Source organism: Euprymna scolopes, chromosome 11 (assembly GCF_053919585.1).
Source record: "Euprymna scolopes isolate OS-2025 chromosome 11, ASM5391958v1, whole genome shotgun sequence".
NCBI classification, from domain to species: domain Eukaryota; kingdom Metazoa; phylum Mollusca; class Cephalopoda; order Sepiida; family Sepiolidae; genus Euprymna; species Euprymna scolopes.
Genome location: NC_136492.1, coordinates 95,487,523 through 95,513,233, shown reverse-complemented (window position 1 = coordinate 95,513,233; position 25,711 = coordinate 95,487,523). Strand labels below are relative to the sequence as shown.

General features: G+C 32.6%; 1 protein-coding gene across 1 annotated transcript in view; it reads right to left on the bottom strand.

The window, feature by feature from the left end:
* The window catches only part of LOC145287972 (pyroglutamylated RF-amide peptide receptor-like), a 452,383-nt gene that overhangs the window by 399,320 nt on the left and 27,352 nt on the right, over nucleotides 1-25,711 (bottom strand). Inside the window, exon 2 of the mRNA XM_080135948.1 lies at nucleotides 967-1,489. Within this exon, the coding sequence (XP_079992074.1) occupies nucleotides 967-1,296 (330 nt within the window). The 5' untranslated portion in view covers nucleotides 1,297-1,489. The remainder of the gene's footprint in view (nucleotides 1-966; nucleotides 1,490-25,711) is intronic.

The following is a 25,711-nucleotide window of genomic DNA, read 5'->3' as shown; positions in this document are numbered from 1 at the left end:
GTGGTTAACAATTGCTGCACAAGTGCACATGTGGGGCCCATACATTTTCAGTTGTCATTTCACCAATTATTTGTTTTAATCCAGTTTACATACACCGCATCCCAACTAACTACCATGTACATTATTGAATTAATTTATTATTAAAGAAATATCAGTCGATATGTTTGAATTTTTTATGTCCAACTAAAACTTAAAAATACACACCCCTACAAAGTTAGCATTTTTAATCAGTGTAATCCCGGAAGTATAATCTCTAAAATTTAGAAAAAAGAAACATTTGAAGGGTCAAATCGTCATTTTTATCATTGAATCCTCTCAAGAATTAAAAACTATGGTTTAACCTTATTAGGTTTTAGTTGTTAGGAAATGTGTCAGCAATTTTTCAGATTAAAAGACGCTAATTCCAGATTTAATGAATAACTTCTCAATTATTCCCATTTCTGCATAACGAAAGGGTTGGGGAAAATATACTTTTAGTAGAGCTTTGGAGGTATCGTTTATTTTATTTGTAGTTTTCAATGGATATATGAAAGCTTTCTTGCTTTTCTGATTTTCTTTAACTTCTCACTTGAAAGAACAAGGAACTTTTCTTCTGGAGAGGAGTACGAAACTTAACACTATGTAACATTTTCTATTTAGTTTTTTATAGCCCAAACTACGTCGGGTAGCCCTGCTTGTAAAAATGAAATAAAAAACGTAATATGATGTGATGGGTTGGTCACAAGGCGTCCTCGTTCAATCTTAGCTCACGCTGCATCTTCCTTTCAGTTACATATAAACAATCAGTTGCTATATTATAAAGCATTTAATACAGACAATCATAATTCTACTCCTTAATATAATTATTTTTTGCACTATTGTACTTTAATATTTATTATGTTAATATCAGAACTAAAAACATAGAGGGGTTATCATCTGAGTTTAGAATAGAAATTAAAAATATGAAACCGAAAACTGTTAACTTACCTTCACTGGAACGCACACCAAAACTACGAGCAGGTCTGCAGAGGAAAGGCTCAAGAGAAATACATTAGTCGTGTTTCTCATATGTCGATATTTTAGAATGGTAAAGATGACCAGAACGTTTCCAAAAAGTCCAAAGATATAGACAAGTCCATAGATTAGAGCAACTGGGATCAACTCCTGGAGAGGTAGATTGTTTACAGACGCCTCATAATCATATTCGTAAACATCTTGGTAACTGTTGTTGTATGACGATTCTTGCGGGATTGTCTCAGTTGTCAGTCGCTTCGGCGAACTCGTCAGATTAGAGGTACTTGTATTTAATAAGATCATTCTCAAGTTGAATGGGTTTTTTGATATTAGATATAAGTCAATCCGATTTTCCGCTGCTAAATTGTAGAGGTGTCCATTGATTGTATAGAAATCAGTCTCAATGGATGCAGATGGCTTCGCATACGCTGTGTTTATCTGACCATCAAGCTGGAATCATCATTATATTTTCGAATGAGCAAATGACAACCATATCCTTTGTAAAAAAAAGAAAGATATATTTGAATTTGATTTATTTCAGCCTAATATTTGTAAAAAATAAATGTAAAACATAAAAGGGGATTATTTACGACACATTAATATACACGTAATGATAACGGTAAATCTATATATATATATTAGCAGATCTCCCGGTGTTGCCAGGTCGTAAAATATGCTTAAATATTATATTTTAATGTATGCATATTTCATATTTATTAATATAGAGCCAGAAAACTATCGATTATTATATTGCACCTAATATATAGGAGTGATTGCCAAAGTAAAAAATTAACTACACTTTATACGTATATAAATGAATGTCAGTGGGTGTGTGTGTTCTATGTAAGAAGAAATGCGAGACACTATACATCTAAACAAAAATGTATTTACATGAAGATATACCACAGAAGACAATGGACGTGTGACAGAATCTCTAAAATGAAAATTTAAACCTCAAATATGCATTACTTTAATGAAAGTAAATGTAGAGAAATTTTTGCGGAAGACAATGAAAGTTAGGAAAAACTCTCTTTATATATATATATATATATATATATATATATAAGCGCAATTTTTTTCTTTTCCGAGAAAAAAGTTGTAGTTTTGCAACCACAAACTCTACATATACATTCATCATGGTAAGACTACTAGTCACTATGTTACGTAAGTTTTTCACATATTTACAGTCGAATTCATCCGTTATAATAAAATCCTATAGTCATTTCGTAAGAGCGTCACAATCTCAAGTTTCTTCCTAATTATTCATTTGTAACCTAGAAGCTCTTCACATTTTCCGCCATTTTACTACTTTAACGGTCGTATTTGTGATCAGCCGCAGATGGATTTGATATTAGATTTTCGTTTTTAGTTCGTCAAATAAAGAGGGGTTCTTAGAAATGTCCTTAAATCACATTAGCTGTCCGCTAGCATTTTTCGGATTAAGGGAATATCGATTTTCGGTATTTTTCGAAAGGTTAAAACCAAAATAAAATGGCGTCAACCCAACAGCCATACGACATCGATTAACAGATTATTTACATCACAAAATATCTTACACAGGATGCTTACCGAAGATGATATGGGTCATCTTCATTTTCCCCGTTTTTTCGTCGTCTTTTACCCAAAATGGGCTGGTTAACGGACACACGATTTTCGTTGTTTTCATTTTCTCCGACGTCTTCTTCGTATTTTACGTATTTCGGTCGTACTTTTCTTCTTCGTCATTTTTGTCTATTTTTGTTATTCTTTGACGCCTATACGTAAACACAGATGTTGTTTTTTTTCTGACCTGCATATTGTTGGCTTCTTATTATATGTTTCAATCATTGCTTTTTGACTTTCTTATCGTTCTTTCTCTTACCCTTTTGTTTTTCGTTTGTTTCTCATGTGTCAAAATTATAAAAACTTTCTTACGGGTGTTTACGGGACACCTTATTGGTTGAATAAAAGGATTTTCTCAAATATAACTTTCAATTCGAACTTTATATATATATATATAACTATATATATATAACTATATATATATAACTATATATATATATATATATATATATATATATATATATATATTAGAAGGATCCGTATACCATCGTTGTCCGATGGAAGTATGCTCCTCGCCCCACCTGTAAAATAAAAAAAAATTAAATTATGGTTGTTAGTGGCAGCCACTACCGACCCAGTAAAATAGCGGGCGTGGCCAAAATGAATGTATCGTGCCTAATTAACAATGTTAGTATTTATAAACCCATTCTGAACATAGGGATTTGATTATGTGCTGATTTTATTCTGCACTTTTATTTAACGTGTCAAATAAAGTAGGGTAGTTTGGTAGATAGCAGTTTAATCTATAATGAAAATAAAAGAATAAACTATCAATTAATTAAAATCCAATGCATTTATTGCGGATGGAACATTGTGTCACGAGGAAAATAAACAACGGAAAAACACTGCGGCGTACCTAAGCAAAAATTCCCGTTGCCTTTAAATTTTATCTTATAGATTTGTTGTTTTTTCCGGCAATTACCATCAGATTAAGAAGGAAATTTAAGGTAGTATTTTTAATGACCTTAATAGTGAGGGAATCAATTTGTAATGCTAATGTTCCAATAAATGGGGAAAACACTTTTTTTGCCACGCCAGTTGTTAATGCTACCCTTAGCCATTAAATGTTTCCCTTTTCAGCTGGTAAGGTGTATATAATTTTTCCAAGATAGTTTAGTAAACGTGTAATCTATTATAAGCGCCGTAGAAATTTGCGAAAAATTGAAAAGGGAAAATCGAAGTGCTAGTAGAAGCATTAAAAACGGGACTGGCCAAAAAGTTGATGTTCACTGTCGTAGAACGTTATCATTCCAAATTTAAGTCTGTAAGCGCTGATAATCGCCTAAACATTTTACGAACAAGTGAAAAAAAATTTTTAAAGTAAATGGTAGGGGCAACATTGTTCAGGTCCACCAATTATTTAGTTTATTATTATTATTGTTATTATTATTATTTAGATATCTTAAAGTTATGTGTGTTTTAAAGGTTCTAAAAAGGTCAACGTGGCCCCTAATTGAGTTGTCAGATTCTACTAATTATTTAAAGCCAAATAAAAGGCCAAAGAAGTCTAAATTGATGACTATAATCAGATTTTCACAAGCAAAAAGCCAAATTAAAAAACAAGCAAACAAATAAACGTAAATATATAAACATTTATGTTTGTTATACGTCATTATTGTTATTTTTGTGTGCTTTAAACCTACGCATTTCATATATTGAGGAATTGAGCTTTCAAATAATCGTGTCTTTTGTATTACGAAAATTCATAAATGTCGTCAAATCACATGGAAAAAATAAAATCATAATAAATAAACTTCTGGCTTTCTTAATCTTTTGTTGTTTTTTCAATCTTAATATAAAATACACAAATATTTGGAAGATAAACTCTTCAATATATAAATATATATAATGTGTCGGTTTGAAACATCACCAACATATACGTAGTGTGTTTAGTGGTAAATAAAAATCGATCGCCAGAGCTGTGTATTTTTCTTATTGTGTTTTTGACAAAGACGTCGACAACGACGAAGGCGATTCTTATAGTAGATAGTGTGTTTTAAACTTTGTAAAAGAAAGAAAGTAAACGGTTTAGTAAATGCTCGTTTAATGATGTTCTCTCTCTTGTATTTTTTGATCTTACATGACTGAAATGACTTATTCATTGAATGAACTTGATACTGATTGAAATAATATATCTCTAATTTACGCCATATTTTTTATGTTAGTAAGCGTTCGTTTATAAAGCGAAGAACTGGATTCCGGAATCTGAGAATTTTCAGAACTCAGCCAATCACAATGGACGAACTTCCACGAGGAAGCCTTTATTATTTATGAATCGGGAATTATAGATTATGTTTGTTGAAAATATATACATATATATATATATATATATGTTGTTTTGTATATATAAGACGGTTACAGATTATCACAGAATCTGTTTAACGTGTAGAATTCGTCCCGCTGACAATTGGTAGCGATGGTAGGATAAAATATTTGAAGAAAAATAGAGACCCTTTCGTTTAAAGACGTTGCGATTTTCATGGTGTTGCTCGTAGGATGCAATGTAGTATTTTATTTTTTGCGAATTGATGTGTCTAAAATCGTGTTCAAAAACTACATAAGATAGGGTTTATAAGCTTAGATGTATTGAACTTGTGACATCTGTTGTTCCAAACCTACGATACTTTGGTCCAGAGGGGAATGACTGCAGTCATTTTATTATATATATATATATATATATATATATATATATATATATATATATGTATGTATGTATGTATGTATGTATGTATGTATGTATTCATGATCATCATCGTCATGAACGTTGAGGATTTGTGCCGTTATGAACGCATGTTCAATTTAAAAGCTGCCCTAGCGGCGAAGTGAACGTCTGTTTATTTTATGTGCTGTGTATTTCGGATTGTTATACTCTTTTATTCATGTTGAATTCACCTATTCGTAACAACCATCATCATCGTCATCATGAACGTTGAGGATTTGTGCCGTCATGAACGCATGTTCAATTAAAAGCTGTCCTAGCGGCGAAGCGAACGTCTCTCTATTGTATGGGCTGTGTATTTCGGATTCATCTATTTGTAACAACCATCATCACCGTCATCATGAATGCCCCTTCATGTATATTATAAATGTACGTGTATGTGCATGTGCATGTGCATGTGTATGTGCATATGTATGTATATGCGTGTATGTATGCATGCATGTGTGTATGTGCATGTTGTTATGTGTGTTTGTGTGTGTTCTGCGTATGTATGTTTGCGTGCATCTGTTTGTATGCATGCTTGTATGTGTACATGTTTATGTTTATTTCGATGTGTGTGTGTGCTGGTGGAGAGGACTCCCAAAAACCTTGTTAAGGCAACCCCTTTTGGTGAAGCAAATCTCTGATTAAAAAAATTAAATAAAGATAAAACGGGAGTTCAGTGCACGCATTAAGCTGGTCTGCAGTTTGACGTTGCTGGCTATCTTGCTCATGCTTGTTGCTGGATGCCAACATTTTGAACCGAACGAGCGACTTAGCTGTCGTACAAAGCTAAAACTCTGTAATATCATCTTTGTGTAGATACTTTCTCAGACATTTGTCTATAAAACATTGCCCGTGCGATGGAAAAACTGCCACGCGTGTAGCCCTGAAATGCTGGAAGCATGTAATAATTGATCTGCCATCATTCTATATATGCATATGTGTATGTATGTATGTATGTATGTATGTATATATGTTAATATATGTACTAGTGTATGTATGTGTATGTATACCTATTTGTATATGTATGTATATATGTATGTATATATTTTTGTTTATTTATTTTTGTGTATATATGTTTATGTGTGTTTGTATGTATATACGTATGCATATATATTTGTGTGTATGTATGTATATGTATATATGCATATATATGTATGCGTATAAGTGCTTATATATGTATGTGTAGGTACATGTAGGTAACTTACTATGTGTGTATATGTGCATATATGTGTACGTATATGTATGTGAATATGTATGTATATGTGTGTATGAGTTTGTATATGTTTGTATATATGTGTATGCATATGTATGTATATGTTTGTATATGTTTGTATGTATGTGTTATATGTATTGTGTATGTATGTATTTGTGCATGCGTGTATGTTTATGAGTATGTATGTGTATGTATATGTGTATATGTATATATATATATATATATATATATATATATATATATATATATATGTATGTATGCCAACGACCGTCTTCGATGTCATGTCTGCTTCGGCGTGTGACTTCGCTGGCAGGACTAAAAGAAAAAAAAAGGTTATCTTTGGGCTCATGGACTTTCAGTGACTGAGGGAGAGGCACTCGTCTGATAATCATCATGCATGTATTGTTTTTAATTAATATTAACACTTATTGTTGCACTTACTCCATGCTAAGATAATCATCAGGTAGTCGGAATATTGCATTTATGCTTCAGTTTAACACATTTTACTTAATGATACCAATGATAGAATAGAAAGTATGTTTTGTTTTTTTTGCATTTAGGTTTTAAGCAAATTTTCATGTTAAACATTACTTTATTATTATTAGTTGTAATTTGATAATAGTTTTGCAAAAATATTGTATGAAGACTAAACGACAACGCACTTATTAAACACAACTTTAAACAGGAAAGAACTTAACTGCTTACTGAAGAGAACTTGAATTCATACTGGTGAGAAATTGAATACCTACTAGACTGCATCCTCGAGTTTTTAAAATCTTTCGCTGTAGGAGTTTGTCAATGCAACCTAATATGTGGAAACTTCCTCCTACAAATAAACCCGGGCTAAATATTCAAAGTAGGATACTATCCACAGCCTAAATAAAATCCCGTCTATACGACTACAACACACTGATTTATATGCACATTCTATAAGCAACAACACTAAGCTGGATAGTCCATCAGACTAGATAAATTATTGCAATAGAATCCGTTATGGTCAGGAGGCCAACATAAAGATAGGTATAGTTCAATTAATTGGTCAGTTAGTGAGAGACAGACTAGTATTCTTTACTTCTTTTTGTAATACAATATTTGAAAAGAAAAATGAATTTAATTGAATACTCGAATATCTAAAAATCTCGTACAGAGATCGAGAATAAGCTCAAAGAAAATGACATATTTCTCTTAGTTCTTCACATTTACGAATATGTAGATAAATTGAAATGAACGTTTTACATTTCAACTTGCCGACTTCTGTACGCGTTATGCATCCAAAGATTTTACTTGTTGTGAACCATCCAAAGATTTTACTTGTTGTGAACCATCCAAAGATTTTACTTGTTGTGAACCATCCAAAGATTTTACATGTTGTGGCCCATCCAAAGATTTTACTTGTTGTGAACCATCCAAAGATTTTACTTGTTATGAACCATCCAAAGATTTTACTTGTGAACCATCCAAAGATTTTACTTGTTGTGAACCATCCAAAGATTTTACTTGTTGTGAACCATCCAAAGATTTTACTTGTTGTGAACCATCCAAAGATTTTACTTGTTGTGAACCATCCTTGCTGTACGATTACTATCTTTTTTTAAATTTCAGTGTCATGTGGCTACTACTTTATCTCTTAAATATTTACACACAGACATACATACATCTATTGTTTTACTTATATGGAAGTGTTTAGATGTTTCAAATTTTAAAATGATATTAAACAACGTCAAAATTTGAATAAAATAAATACGTATCAGATACGTTTGAAGCCAAAACAACGCATTATCACAAAGTAAACATATATTTATTTTGTTTGAAATTTATATTAAAATTTATAAATATATTTCGAATATACGCTTCATCATCAGTATGTCTTTCTTTTTTTTTGCTATGTTGTTGTTGGGGCATAGAATCAGTAGAAGTCCGTTTGTTGTTTTTACAGCAGTCTTTTCAACGTTCGGAACGGTGCTTTCGCCAACATCATTTTAATATTGATTAACTTCTGTGAAATTCAGTTAATAAAACTTATCAGAGATGCAAGTGGCTAACTAGCTGTACTTGCACGTAATTGTCTTTTTACGGACGTTATTATTTCTTATTTCTACTTTTTAAATGTACTTTCGATTTTTGTTACTCTTACATTTATAGACAACACGAGGGACATGTAACCTGACGTTTCTGGGAAAAACTGAAGAATCCTCACTTTAACTCATACATGTTACACTTTTATTCTTATACTAGATAAGCTACCAGCATTGTCAGGGAACTTTTAGTATCGTTTTTGCCATCTACTCTTCAACTATATAAATTTCTTTCTTATTTTGCAATATAATTTTGAAAGATTAATTGTTAAACTTTAACTATGTGACCTTGAATGGAATATAAAAATTGTGTAATCCAAATGCGTTGAATCTTCAAGGAAACAAAAATTTGTTTTTCAACCCCTCCAGCAATATCACTCTTCTATAATGCTAAAAATGATAAACTGAAAAATATAATATTTTGAATTTTTGCACTGTGACAATCTATTAAAATTCATATTTTTGCACTGGTACAGTCTTGAAACCAGACAAAATAAATAAAATACATATCTCTCAAATAAGGCGGATATTTTTTTACAATGTGCAGATTTCAATTTTTAAAGCAAATGGATTAATGATGAAATATTTACAATTTAACTTTTATACTTTTATATAACTGAGTGAATTATTTTTTTTAAATATTTAAATAAGTATGATTAAAGTATGAATAAGTTATTTGTAAATAATAGCGCAATCTATTTTTCTCTTAATAATTTACGTGACTAGAAATATGAATTGAGATATTAAATATCACTGCCAATGATATTTACGTTAGTCAAAATCAAGGTTAACAATATTCAATTTTCACAGAAGTTAGTTTGATTTATCATTTTTTTAGAAAATATTAAAAAATAAATTAAATTAAAAATAAATAAACTTTAAATGTCATTTTAAATACAATTAAAACAATTCTATAACTAAAAAATATTAATAACATCGAACTTATAATTAAATATGTTTATAATATAAATAACATAATGTAATATGTAAATAAGGTTACTTCCTGAATGTAGATTTCATTCCAATAAATAGTATATATAAAGATCATGCTGGAATAATAGTGTATTTAAGTCCGTTTTCAGTATGAAAATTAATTTGTGAACCATTCCATATTTGTATATATTAATCTAACTGTGAAGAATAAAGACGGAAAAACGACTTTATTATAATAGATAATTGTTTACCTGGTGGCACGGTAAGAGAATAATGTTTATATTCGACCGAGTAACAAATAAATGAAAAAGAAAATATTTGTCGACACATTCACTATATAAATTAGTAATATCTGTTAGCAAATAATTCACTTAAAATAGTATATTCTGTGCAAAACCCTATTTGCTTTAGGTTCTGGATATGACCTTAAACTATATCCAGTGGTGAGGCCCCAGCTTGCGGGCTTTGAGGAGTGTGGAGCCACTCTTTAATTGCCATTGCTCCCAGGCCAACTCTAACCCGGAGTGGTAGTACCTGTTAGGGTCCTAACTATGGGTTAAATAGAAACCGACTTGAACACAAGAAATATATTCTATTTAAAAAATTTTCTTCAAAATCACTGGATTCGGCATTAAATAATCTGAAAAGGGTTGATATGCCGTAAAACAAAAACAACCAATCAACCAATCTATTTGCTTTATTACTAGTACAGAGGAAGAAAATGATAAGAAAGTAAATTAGAAACGTATTTATGTTTAAACGCTAAAACGCTGTATTCTTGAATGAAAATAATAACTAAATGATTAGTAGGAGATCAGAAAAGCGAAATTATGCTGTATGCTTCCTTATCGCGTGCTGAATAAAAAACTATGTTACGTGAAGAAGTAGAACCGAAGATTATTTCTAATAAACATTACTTTTAGGGAATGTTTATTGAATATCAGTACAAATTGTCTTCACAATAATGCGAGGACATTGTGATGTTGATTAAACCGTTGTTTTATGGAATGATTAAATAACAAAATGAGCAACAAACAGTAACCTTCTTAAAAAGTGCCTTAAATGAGTTTCCAGACATGTTTTGGTACAGTCATTTAAAATTGATGTAGATTTTTGAAAATTAAGTTATTGTTATGCATGTTAAAAGAAGACTGATTAATTTTGGATTTCGGGTTCAAATGAACATTTACAGTAGGCTTCGGAATACACCGTATTAAAACCTGATTGTCACAGCTGGTGAATTTTAAAAATGAAATCTGAATGTGAGCACATTTAGAAGAACGATATGCAAAAAAACTGTTTTAAACTTAACAAAAATGCTACAGAAAGGTATAATATACTTCAGGCTGCTTTTGAACCATCTTACAAGAATCGAGCATCTGTTTTAAAGTGGCATGAGAGATTCAAGGAAGGCAGGGAATCTGTGAGAGATGGTGAGAGGTGTGGAAGAAGTAAAACATTAAACACATCAGAGTTAATTGGCCAAATAAAGAGTTTGATGGATATGGACCATTGCGTGTTTACAGAACCATTAAGTGTACAGTTTGATTATTTGCAAGGAACTTACGATGTGGAAGATCTACGCGAATTCACCAGTCCGCAACTCCACCTTTGTCAAAGACGATTTGACCAAGATGAGCATCAAAAAGGGTCCTCATTGTCTCTATAGCTCAGACCTTGTGACTTCTGATTATTCCCTAAGCTCAAGGAAAACCTTAGAGGCTGTCGTTTTGAGGCAATTAAAGAGAGGGATAAGACTGTGTCGAAGTTCATTGACACGCGCACACATGTAAACTTCTATGGGTCTTTCCATGAGTTGATAGAGCGGTAGAAGAAGTGCATTGCAGCCGGAGGATATAATTCTGAAAGAGACAAGATTTTCATGTGTGCGCTATCATTAAAAGTGCCCATACGAGAAATGTCTGAAACTTATTGAAGGCACTTCATCGCTTGAATCTTGCAGCTTGTGAATCGTACCCATGCAACAGGTTTTTACAGTCCCTAAAGTCTGTCTATATCAGTTATATAAAGCAACTAGCTCAAAACCGCTTTTGAAAGCGAATATGATACAATATATAATAAATATTATTTCGATATTTTAAATGCAATACTTTTTGTTCAGGCGATCGATTATAAAATTAGAATAGAACTGAATGATTGCATTTGAGAATATGAAACAAAAGTGAAGCAATTAAATAATTTATTTAGTTTGTGATAAAAAATGCGAGGTCATCTTAATTTTTGTTGAAGCAACTGATTACCGAACAATGATAAAGTAATAGATTGTATTTGTGAAAATCAAACTACAATCGAACGTGTGTACAAAATACAAACATCTTTACTTAAAGTAAACCTGTTCGTATAAAATATCATTGAAATATAAGACTGAAAAAATTACAAATATTATTTAATTCAGAATAATTTTATGTGAACTTATATGTGTTTGTGTAAATAATATATTTTTGTAAGCTTAAAGTTTAATTGTGTTTCTCTAGTGAAGCCAATAAGTTATTAAATTGTAACTGATAAATATGTAAAAAAACAAAACAAAAAATCAATTTATTCTTGCAAGGAAAATTTCCAAACACAGAACTTAATCAAAAGAAAAGGACATTTTTGCATAATCCAAACAAAACATGTTGCTGCAAAAAAAGAATGAGTATCCATTTTTTTTTTTTTTTGAAAATTCAAAATATCTAATGGATCAGGCTATTCAGCGTGTTCGTGCAAAATTGTATAGGAAATAAAGTTTTTAAACTTGTGTTATTCTATATGTAATAAATAAAATATGGAATCATTTTTTAAACCAGTATTTCCACATCTTTTTTACAATTTGAAATATCATTTACGTGCGGTGACTTCATGACAAATAACTCCCGAATGTGTTTTTTATGTCATCCAAAAAAAACTTATTAACCTTGATATTATTCTGCAAATAAATGGTCATATGAAGAAACCATATTTGGTAAATATAAAAGAGGGGTAATACATTCTAGCCAAGCCGCAACAATTTTTTATGGTCCTCATGAAGATCTAAAGCTTGGCATTGTAAGCAATACACCACTATTTTTATTGTCCAATCGTAAGAGTTTAATTCGAATCGATTACTTCAATAAATTTAGCCCTAAAATATATTTTTCAGGATAAAACTTCTGGTTAATTTGCTGAGGCTTATAGAATATAATTAATTTATGCTCCCACGGATTTTTTTTCATGTAGAAATCTGCTTTTGAGGTGGCTCATCGCTTGTCCTACGGTCGTTTCTCACAACATTACTGTTAATGATCATTTCACATCGTCTGTAACAATTTGTTCTCCCGTTTATAAGGAGAAACACAGATGGAAAATAAAATAAAGAATAAGAAATACCATAATTAGTATGGATAAGGTGAATTATTTAGGATTTCTACTCATAATTATTACTGACGGAACGAGAGCATGCAACCTAATTGTTTTAAGTCGAGGTTTAAATTTTTAATTCAGTACATATTTGAGAGAGAGAGAGAGAGAGAGAGAGAGAAAGAAAGAGAGAGAGAATATGGCAGTAAAACTACTGAAGTATCCAGGAAGTTTGTCGAAAAGATACATTTGAAAAAAATTGGAGTTTAAATCGAAACACTGTGAAACTGAAACTCATGACGAGACCAACAGTGTGAATAATCCAAATACTACGAATTATTTACGTAACGAAATAGTTTCTCTCTATATTTTTTTTAGAAAATACAAGCAACTATATACCTCTGCACGTTTACTATAAACGAATTCATTAACATTCTTTGGCGGAATTTTGTTTCTATTTTGGTCTCGTAATTATTGAGTTGATCACTGCATTAATTAGGTTGATAATGTATGTAGTAATCTAAGTTGTTGTATATACAGAAGACGTTTATTCCAATGTTCTATTTCTGATTATCATCATCATCCTCATCATCATCCTCATCATCATCATCGTCGTCGTCGTCGTCATCGTCGTCGTCGTCGTCATCATCATTATGCAAAAATGTGAGATCAATCTACTGTGCTAAAAAATACACCAGCGAGAATCTTATATGTTTATAAGGATGTACTTCGTCCATGCATGCAACATTGTGGCAACATCTGGGCTGGTGCATCTATCACTAGTGTCTTCCTCTTAGACAAGCTCCATAAACGAGTCTCAAATCTAATAGGTCCAGCAATGTGAACCAAGTTCGAACCCTTGCCCCATCCCTGCAATGTGGCAACCTATGTTGTATGAGAAAACTTGTATCTACAAATGTATTTATTAAAATTCGAACTTCTAATTTAAATATTCGAATATTAAGCTTCACCTTAATCTAGAAGTTCATTACCAACAGATTCCGGCTGAACTATACAAATCATGTTTATATATTACCACACCCACACATATCTGTATATCTATATGCATATATGTGTGTGCTAATATATAAAAATTATATATATATATATATATATATATATATATATAAATATACATATATATATATATATAAATATATAATATAAAGCTGAATGTGTGTGTGTGTGTGTCTGGTCACGAATAGGCTCCTATATGGTTGACTATTTTAAAAAACTGATTTCATATAATGATAGAAGATGTATCGAGACACAGGAATGGATATGTTTGATCTGGCAGAACTGTAGTTCATTAAAATTGTGGGGTCTGTGTTCGCGCCTGGGCCACGCAGTATGGAAATAAAAATTTAAAAATTAAAAAAAAGTTTACAAGTGTTTTTGATATAGATGTACATAAGAATACTTTAATAAGTATGTTTTATCTTAAATAGGGATGGTATAATAAAACTGTGGGGGCCTGCGTTCGCGCCTAGCCTCCATAGAATGGAAATAGGCACACACTTTATTAAAGACTTTTCATATCTTTCTGCGTAAGTATAATTTAATAATGATGCTTTATTTTGAAGAAATATGGTATAATAAAAATAAAATTATGGGGGGTTCGTTCGCACCTTACCTCCATACAATGGAAATATGTCACAAAGTTTAACAAGTTTTTTTTATATAGATCCACAGAATATTGTGATAAGTGTTTCTGTGTGAACAGGTATGGTATAATAATTTATGGGGTTTATCTATTTTATTTTTACTTTCATCATGTTTTGCTTTGGTTTTGATACCCCCAAATTCGCAGCTATCTCTTTACAACCCTTCCTTTTCATAACCTATCATACTTTCATAAATCAGAGTCCATTTTCTGTGGGCTGTTTTTGAACCACGCCAACGACGGGTACTTTTGCTAGTATATATATATATATATATATATATATATATATATAGAGAGAGAGAGAGAGAGAGAGAACTATGCGTGCGTTTGGCAATATAAAACCATTAACACTTATAATTTCAGTATTTTCTGTCGCATTTCACAGCATGATTTGAACAAAAGCCTAGCAGTAAGGAGATGGGTTTCCTAATAATCATTATTATCGTTAAATCGGAGGAATAGTCGGCCAACATTCCGGTGACCATCTTCAAGCTGACTGCACATGAGAATCTTAACATTTTGCATCCGTAAAACATGACCAGCCCATCGTAAATGTGTCCTCAGAAGAAATATCCTAATTCCAGCAATGCTACACACCATTAAAAAATCAGGATTGGATCTTCTGTCTTCAAGGATTAATCCACAGATTGCTCGAAGACATCCCTTGTGAATAACGTTCAGCTGCTGAATGTGTCTACGATACAGGATCCATGACTCCGATCCATAAAGAAAATCAGTGAGAACGATAACATTGTACATTTGTATTTTTGTCTGAAGACAAATACCCATGTCATTCCAAAGTTTGCACTAGACGCTTTTGCAATTCTATTGATAATTTTCTCATCCAAAGTTTTACTTGAATTAACGTTACTACCAAAATAGTTAAAATTCTTCACTTGAGTTCAGTCCCATCAACATGTATTGGTACCTCAGGGACCCTGTGTACAGGTGTGTTTTGTTTCACGCCTTGTCTGGGTGCAGGCTGGTAAACAACCTCCATTATTTATGCTGATGGTCAGACCGAAAGCTTTGCAAGCAGAAGAGAGCCTACCCACTACGGGCCCAGCTTCTTCAAGAAATTGCCACCAGAGTTACAGTGTTAGCAAACATCAGACCCCGGATTATGCTGGTCCTTGTCCGAGTCTTCGCCGTTGGTGGTTAAAAAGACCTTCACTTATTCTGAATTGGAGTTAAACGCCATCTTCCACCTCTGCAAATGCATGCATTAGCATGACAGAAAAGTAGAGAGCGAAAAGAACAGGGACCATAACATAACATTGTTTTGTGCCGAAAGGAATCTGGTGATTCACCATTCGACACCTCGGCCTTCATCCCATCATATTCAACATATTCACTGGTATTCCTGCTTTCCTCAAAATTTTCCACAAAACAGCGCCGTTCACTGTATCAAACGCCTTCGTTTGGTCCACGAACACCACATACAACCCCTGATTCTTATTGCGAACCTTCTCAAGAACCTACCCTAAGGAGAAAATCATATCAAAGGTGCCGCGACCTGCACGAAAGCCACACTGACATTCAGGGTAGATGTCATCAACTATCAATTCAAAATCAGTCAAGATTTTTCCAGTCAGAGACAATAGAAAAATTCCCCGACGATTCTCACATATTTTTGTTGCCTTTATTTTCACACAGATGGTGAATGGATTGACTTTAAAGTCTTGTGGGACCATCCCATGTCTCTAAATCTCAATAAATAAGCGCAGAAGCTTCTTAGCCAGTGTTGATCCTTCGTATTTGAAAATTCCTGGTGAGATGATATCTTTGATCAGTGATTTTTCAGCAAAAATTTGCTTAATAGCTCTCAAACCCTCCTGCAATGTCTATTCAAACGAGAGCTCCGGAATATCAGGTCACTGAGATATTGAATAAAGCATATCTTCATTGGTAGAGGAGGCATTTTTCAAGACGAAATCAAAGTGTTCTTTACATCTTTTCAGGATATCGTTCTTATCGATCAAAAGATCACTTTCAGTAGAGAAAGACACCATTTTCTTAATTACCAAATACTCTTTTCATGTCGTCATAGAATGCGTTTGGATCCTTTCTGTCAAAAACTTCTTGCAGAGAGGTAACCTTTTGGGACCACTATGCCTCTTTCATCGCTCTTAAGGCTTTCTAAATTTGGTATTTACAACTAGTGTATGCCTTCTTTTTTCCTGAGGAGTTCTTATCTTCAATTCATACCTTATAAGAAATGTGCGTCCCTTGAATAAGCTCCTGTATTCCATCATTGTTGTTGTCGAACCAGTCCTGTTGCTTAGGTAGACCAAGTATCTCAAGAGAGTTGGCATGCGCAGCCTCCCGTAAAGCCTTCCAGGGTGATTCAATGTCCGAAGTTTATGTCCACTGAGTTAAGTGCTACAGCCATGCTTTCTTCAAGTCTTAGTCGTTCTTCAACACATTTATGTGGAAGTGTGTTTATGCCTTTTGGGATTTGACACTTCTTCACCATCCTGTGATATAGATGCAGTTTCACTTTGCTTCGAAGTTGGGCATGATCCGAAAGGTAACAGGTGTGAAATGACCTTGTTATACTAAAGTCATTCACGCCCGGTTTTGTTTTGTCATCATATCATCTAACAAATGCCAATATTTTGGTCGTGGATGCTGGACTTAAGCGTTTGTTATGCCTAAACCATATTCTTCACAAAAAGAAAGAAGGCAGAGTCCATTTGCATTTTGCATTCACAAAGCCGGTACCATGAGAACCCAAAACACCACTCCATGACTGACAATCATTTCCAACCCTAGCATTGATATCGCCCATCAGGATGATTTTGTTCGTATGCCGAATGCAAGATATAACATCTGGAAGTTGGTTGTAAAAGGTATCCTTGTCTTGTTCAGGATTGTTCAAAATTGGAGCATAGCAACTTACAAGAGCTCTACTTGTACTATGCTCCAACTCCAAATCAGTTTACTAATTTTATCTGATACATCCATGGGTAGAAAAGAAAGATTGCGAATAAAGGAAGATTTAATAGCAAAACCCACACATGACTGGTGAGGTTCAGTTTCTTTTTTACCACTCCAGATATAATCGTATCCACTTTTCATTTCAGTCATTTGTGACACATTTGCTAGTCGAGTTTCGCTAAGAGCCACCATTCTAATATTATATCATTTTAGTTCAAGAGAGATGAGGACTGTTTTTCGCTCTGGCACTGAGTCACTATCTCGAACTGTGCGTCTATTCGAAGACCCAAGATAAAAATTGTTCTACATTCTTTTTTTTTTCGACTGCGATATTGGATACCCAGACAGCTGCAGTGCGCTGACTAAAATTTCTCTAACTTCGGCAGTTATGTTTTTCGGTAAATGTTGTAATGTAGCACTAGATTCTACATTATGCATGGTAAGGCGACGGGATAGCGTGGTCGTTGTGTACCCGAGGTAACCGACGTAACCACTGTTTTTCTTTTGTTATTATAGGAGTTACACTCTCACAGCGTGTATTTGAACTTATAGATGACGTTGATTCATTCTGATGGTTTGAAGATATAGGGGGAATTAATTTTTTTACATCCAATTCAATGTTTTTACTATTTTATTATCCTTACTTGTTTATTGAATATGGAGTTCTTTTTTTCATAGAATACTTGTAAATTGAATAGAACTTAGTTAAACGCAATTATGTTTAAGGTATCTAAACAGAAGCGCAATATACTTCATTAGATTAAAACATGGAATAAGTTAAAACATTTAGTTTTGGACATGATTTTCTTCGAACAGGTCTCACCATTAAATATTACTTAATTATTTATATTTTAAAGCTGTTTACACACAAAAAACTAAGATGGCCAAACTCTCTCTACCAAAGATACACACTCCCTCCTTGTATTTTTTCTTATCACATTTTTCCATTTTTATCATAAGATTACACCCCTCTTATACTATGAATTAATTTCAATTAATCTAAGAACAATGATGTTACAACCTTTATTATTCAATGTATTTCGTATTGTTTTCGCGCATACATTAATTTTCGCTCATTTTTCCATTAATTCAGATGCATTTGACATATTAATTCTGTACACTCCATATTCCATAGCTAGCTCCAACTATATATACTGATATACCATATGATATATATACTATATCATACAGTATATACTATATCATATACTATATCATATCATATAATATATCATATATTATATACTATATCATATTATATACTATATCATATTATATACTATATCATATGCTATATACTATATATGATATTATACACTATATATTATATATTATATAATATATATATATGTTATATTATTTTATATTATTTTATATTATATATTTTACACATATTTTATACTTTTTATATCATGTATTATATACTATATAATATATTATATACTATATCATATACTAACTACTATATAAAGTATTATATACTATATATAATATATACTATATATGATATACTATATATGATATTATATACTATATCATATATTATATACTGTATCATATACTATATATTATATCATATACTATATGATATTATATATTATATCATATACTATATAATATAGCATATACTATATCATATTATATACTATATCATATATTATATACTATATCATATTCTATATACTATATATAATATGATATACTATATATAATATCATATACTATATGATATTATATACTATATCGTATACTATATACAATATCATATACTATATGATATTATATACTGATCCAGCGGGTTACGTAGTCTAGTATAACAATAAAAATGGGAAAAGTAGAGTAAATAATCGAAATAGTTCAAACGATTCTTTAAAGGTGTTAGAACTACAATAAAAATATTACTCAGCGACTCAACATCAACAGAATGTGAAATAGTAAGAATAATTCCTCGCGATTCAAACGATAGTAGAAAGAACACCTTAATTCATAAATATAAGAAAATGATTAAGACTATACCCAAAAAGTAGTCAAAAAAGTGGGCAAAAGTGGATGAATAAATCTGGCAACGACATGAATAACCCAGTGGGAAAAATAAAATCAACAACGAGTTACTTGCATAATATATAAAATAAAGAGAAAAACAAGTCAATTTAAAGAATAAAATATGAGAGACTAACGATAACAAGACAAAAAAGTCAATAAAGTTAAAAGTGAAAAGAAAAAACTTAAGATCAGAGGGATCTAATTCGAAGAACATGAACAAGAAGTATTAAAAGTGCGATATGAACCAACAGTGATGAAACACAGAAATCTGTTGCTGAAGGAAAAGAGCAGAACGAAAAAGAGAAAAAATGTGTCCTTAAGAATTCAAACAGGTTCGACAAAAGTTCATTTGTAAAAGTTAGAATGTTCGAAACAATTAAGACAGGAATGCTTGAAAAAAAACACACGCAGATCCACGCATCAGGAAATATTGTCAAAGATCAATAGCATAAAGAAAATATGGCGCCAGAGAGAAAATTCCATATTGAAGAATTGAGAAACAAAGAAGTAATGCAATGAATTTTAGAGTAAAGAGTACATCAGAGAACTATGTTGCCTTTTAAAAATTTTTTAAATAAAAGTTGATAACTGAGAATAGATTTTTTTTGTTAATCGGAGAAAGTTGAAGGACAAGAAATTTCACCGAAAGATTGTGCATAGCAGAAAGAATTTCTCTCCAAAACGACGCGGTATCAAAAGCACTACGCCATTCAAACCTTATTATACAGCAACAGAAAACTCTCGTACAGAGTATTTGCATAGAGAATCAAAATAGTTGTAACAGAAAATGACTATATCGATGAACTAAATCAGAACGAAGGGGTTCCTTGAATTCCTGGATATTTTTACATGCCTTTTCCGTATGGAATGAAATCCAGAAAACAGAAAAACGATTTGTTGGTAGTATGGCTTGACCTTGCAAACACGTATAGGTCAGTGTAACATGCACACGTGATAAACTGTTTTTTAGTCTTTAAAAGAACTAAGAGATGTGATCAGGAAGCATTGTGATTTGTTTAAGATGGAATTTGCAACGCGCATACATAAAACTGATGCAATTCTCTATCTATTTAAAAGCCAAGTACGCCCAAGGATGGAGTACTGCTGTCATCTCTGGTCAGAAGCTGCTTAAAACAGCCTATCCTGCCTTGGCAGAGTACAAAATAGACTTCGTGGCTTAGTGGGGGAGGCCCTTTTCTCTTCCCTGTAACCTCTTTCCCACAGAACAGACGTTGCGAGCCTGTCTTTGTTTTATCGTTACTTCCATGGCAAGTGCTCGTCTGAGCTCCAATTTTTGGTCCCCCCTCGTCAATCTTTCACGATAAACAACCGTCTAGCTGAAACCACTGTCAATAATTTTCCCCACTCTTTATCTGTGCCTAAATCAAAAGGTAGATTCCATGAACAAAGCTTCTTTCTTATAAGTGCATGCCTGTGGAACTCTGTTCCGTTTGCCTGTTTCCCACTTGACTACAACTTGGATGTCAAGTCCAACATAAACAAATCTCTGATGAACCGTCCCCTTCAGTAAGACACTTTATCAAATCTCCAATACTAACGATTACTACGATATTATCCCATTGATTACTGTACACGCAATAACCCTTATCCCCGAGTGGCCTCTGGACCTTGATAAGTGGTGACCAGCATGTAAAAAAACGGTGTGTCACAGATTAGAAATTGGCATTTTAGCTGGATTAACATTAACAGTTATTCTATTCGTCATAGTGATAAAAATTATACGAAAATCTGGTACACTTAATAATATCATGACCACAAAAGAATTAAGATAAGTTATAGACGAAATGACAGTACTAAGTAAAGGAAAAAAGTAAATTAGATAGATCTTATAAATTTTGAATGAGTTGATTGCATGGTCAAGAATTAAGTTATGGACGAAGAAATCAATCCGTGTCACGCCTGTGAACGGCTTTTGAATAGAAATGACATATTTGATCGAAAATGAAAATAATACCAAGTGTTAAGGAAATGAGAACGGACAGTCATAATAGATTATATCAAACGACACTAAACGATAGAAACAAGTTAGGGAGTCACATGCAGTCACTGAATACGCTTTATAAAACATAGTTGCCTGTGTGCTGTATCCAAGATTATTATCTACGACATCACGCCTCTAATAGATGAAAGAAGCAAACAACGATGGAACTGTTACAGGCGATAATGGCGAGGACTACCGAAAATAATAACAGTATGAGTACCATACGGACACGGCACCAAATAAGCTACTTTTTGTACTAGTAGTGGCAGAAAATAAAAGTGGGAATATTGTAACAATTATGACAGTTAGAACGATCAGAGAGCGCCCACCGCAAGCTCAGATAGAAGAAAATGGAATGCAGAGAAAGAAATATAAACGGCTCAGTACAAATATACGAGGAAGAATGTGCAAAAGAAAGAAAGCTCTTATGAATGAAATACTGAAGAATATGAACGGAAAAGGTGAAGTACGGTTAGTACGGAATAGTGTATAAGGACAATGTTTACAATGGGGGACAATAGTCGTTAAGAAGAGAATTAGTAAAAAAAAGAAGTCTGAGCGTGAGTGATAAGAAAGTTATCATTTTTAATAAAAATCAACTTCTTTCACCAAAAGCTGAAAGCAGAAGCATGGATATAAATTGAAGTGCGGCCAAATAGGAACAGTAAAACACATTCTAACACACTGTTCACTAAGACTTGATTGGCGAACATGGCGACATAATCATGTAGTGAAGATCACAGGAAAATGTTAAGAGAAAATCGGATGAAATAAATGATGGGGGAAAAACAAAGTTGTAGTTTTAGAAATAAAGACTTTTAAGAGATAGAAAAGTAATTCTAAATCAACATTAATTTTCTATTCCTCTCTCCAATTTTTATCTTAGTCGGCTTTCTATTCGTTCTATTTTATTCTCTTGTAATACAACGGCACAATCACGTTGACACACCGGTTCTCATCGGATCGCCGGTTAAGGAACGGTGAGCCTGATCAATACCAAATAATTGACCATTTGAGAAGGCTAGGCGCTGTATGTACCGTGCCGAGTCGTATAAATTTCCAGGTTTATATCTGAAGGCGCGTTTAACTTACTGAGGTATATGCATCAAGAGAAAAAGCAACGGGAAACTATCGTCTTTACTTGTCTCTCTGATATTACAGCGGAAAGCCGTGGTTACCGACATTGTTAAAACAGCAGGACCGCTGCATGCTTACAATACAACGAATAGAAAATGACAAATGCAGCTAAAAATTGTGTACGATAATGGCAATTAATGTTTATATAGAAAAACCTCTAGTTTTTCTTGTGATTGAAACAACTCAAAGGCTAGATATGGTGATATGAAGATAGTAGAAAAGTAAGTAGAATAAAGTTAATAGTAATTGAGAAGATAGCATCAAAAGTGCAAACAACAGAAAAGAAGTAAAATACAGAAAGTTGGTTGAAGAGTATATAGACAACAGATGGGAGATGAATATCACTATACCGGAATAGAAACTGTATGTTAATTTGAAACGGTTTTCGGTACCTAGTCAAAATTTGAATTGGATTGAAAGAAAAAGACGCAAGAAGAACGACAGTAGAAATATAGACCAGAGCAGAAAAAACCTCACGTTGGTTGTGACTGAAAGCGAATGATCCTAGCTGAGATGAATTGGAAATCTAATTTTTTATTATATAGACAAAACTTTTTGTCAAAATGAAATCGCAGTGACAAAATTTTATGCAAGAATAAGCAATAGTCAGCGCAATCTATCTATCTATCTATATATCTATAAAAGTGAACGTGTCTGTCTGTGTGTCTGTCTGTCTGTGTACATTTCCCTACGCAATAACTCTGTCAATTTTTAGTCTATAGATTCGAAATTTGAAATACCGGGTACTGAGATTTGGGAAAATCGATGTGACGGGTGTCAGCCAGAAATTTGGCTGTTAAGGGGTCAAATTTCAACGATTTGACCTTTAAGAACTCTACCAAACTCCTCCGACAATTTTGGGTCTAGACACTTGAAATTTTAGATATAGGTTCCTTGAACCTGGATCCAACTTAATAAAGTGATTTGAGCCCGAAACAATAAATTTTAAGGGGTCATAATAGGGGTCAAAGTTTTAAAAAATTAACCATTTTTGTTTTTTTTTTGCTTTTTTTGCACAGCATACACCTCCAAACACCCGAGCAACGCCGGGCACCCCTGCTAGTATTAAATATTGCTAAGTCAAACGGGGAAGATCGTCACGTACTAGTGTCATGATGGTAAGAGTAAGGCGCTTAAACAGTGTCAGAACGGTTGAGAGTAAGGCGCCCAAACTGGCTGGTACGATATTCTCCTGATGATACCATTGATTCAGCTTCAACGTGTCTGTTGTAAGGAGTTCACTCGTTCGAGGTAAATAAATGGAATTAGAAAATGCTTATTACCGACAATTCCCTATTCTAAGATGAACATAGTAATATATATATTAAACAAAATCGAATATATTTATAATATGAGCTCAACATAAAAAAACTAAACACTTTACACAACATAAGAACTTTCTCCTACTGTAAATTTTACTAATTGTCGTATTTTCATTTCATTTCATTTCTTAAATCAATTGGCTCTATATATTTTGTTATTTTACTAATTGTCGTGTTTTCATTTCATTTCATTTCTTAAATCACTTGGCTCTATATATTTTGTTATTTTAATACTTATGTTTTATGTCTATTTTTTATTCTCCTATATTTAATAACTTTCGATTTCTTATACCTTTATTATTTACTATTACTATCATTTCAGCCCGGCGTTGCCCGGGTGTTTGGAGGTGTATGTTGAGCAAAAAAAAAAGTGGTAGTAGGAAGCCAGGCTCGAACCCGTACCGCAATGAGGAAAAGAACGGGGAAAACCTGACGTCTTTGCTGTTACGACCACCGCCAAACCGGAATTGGCGTAGGTTTTAATTAAGGCTAGACGATCGAAAGGAGAGGATGACTTTCGAAAATATCGGCGAAAAAAACGGCCTCTCCTGTAGAATGTTCCCAATTGAAGGTGAAGATATTAATGTTTTTAGCCAATTTTTCGCTATTTGTCGTCTGAAAGTTCGAACTGCAAAACGATACTGATCTTTTAAAAATCCTTCGCCTCTGTCAAAGGTTTTGATAGACATGCAAACATACATACATGCATACATTTATATCTTAGTAACTAAAAATGTTCGACCTAAACCGATTAAAAAGCTTGCCCTACCTCTGAATACCCTTTATGTAAAATTTCAAATCTTTAGACCAGAAATTGTCTGAGTAATTTGGTAGGGACCACAGAGGTCAATTTTTCTTAACTTTAACCACTATTATGACCTCTTAACATTTATTGTTTTGGGCTCAAATCAAGTTTTTTTAAGTTAGATGTATGTCCAAGGAACCTATATATAAAATTTCAAGTGTTCAGACCCGAAATTTGCGGAGGACTTTGGTAGAGTCCTCAAAAGTCAAATCGTTGAACTTTGACCTCTTAACAGCGAAATTTCTGGCCGAAACGAATTACAAAGATTTTTCCAAATCTCAGTACCCTGTATATCAAATTTCGAGTCTGTATACTTAAAATTGACAGAATTATTGCGTAGGGAAATGTACACACACACACACACACACACACATACACACACACGTTTACTTATATATATATAGATTATATAATTCTTATATATTTTATATTTATTTATTCCATACTCCTTTGTATTTTTATACCCTTGTTCTACGATCTGTTTATCCCTTTTATCATTCACTTAAAAAAGTCTATATTGTATCCCTAATAATGTATCCCGTCACATTTATTATCTTATTATAATATTATTCCTAATAATTTATATTTTATTTAAGTACTGATATAATTTCATTTACCCCTTCTAAAAGATACAGGGGTAGCATAAATCCCCTATTTCAAGTAAACTTCTTTCCATAGCTATAACTCATTAATACATATGATTAAATAAGCATATTCCTTTAATTCACTTATCCTATATTTCCTGCGAGAGTTTCATCACGCATATGGTTACACATATAATAAACTCACCATGGCAAATATGTTATACACCTACATTCATTATATCATAAAATCTATGCTTCTCTTATATCACAGAGATTAATTTAATTCTCCCACCCATAAAGAGTATCAACATTTTATCTCTCACTGCACAATTATTTCGCTCTTAATATAACTATCG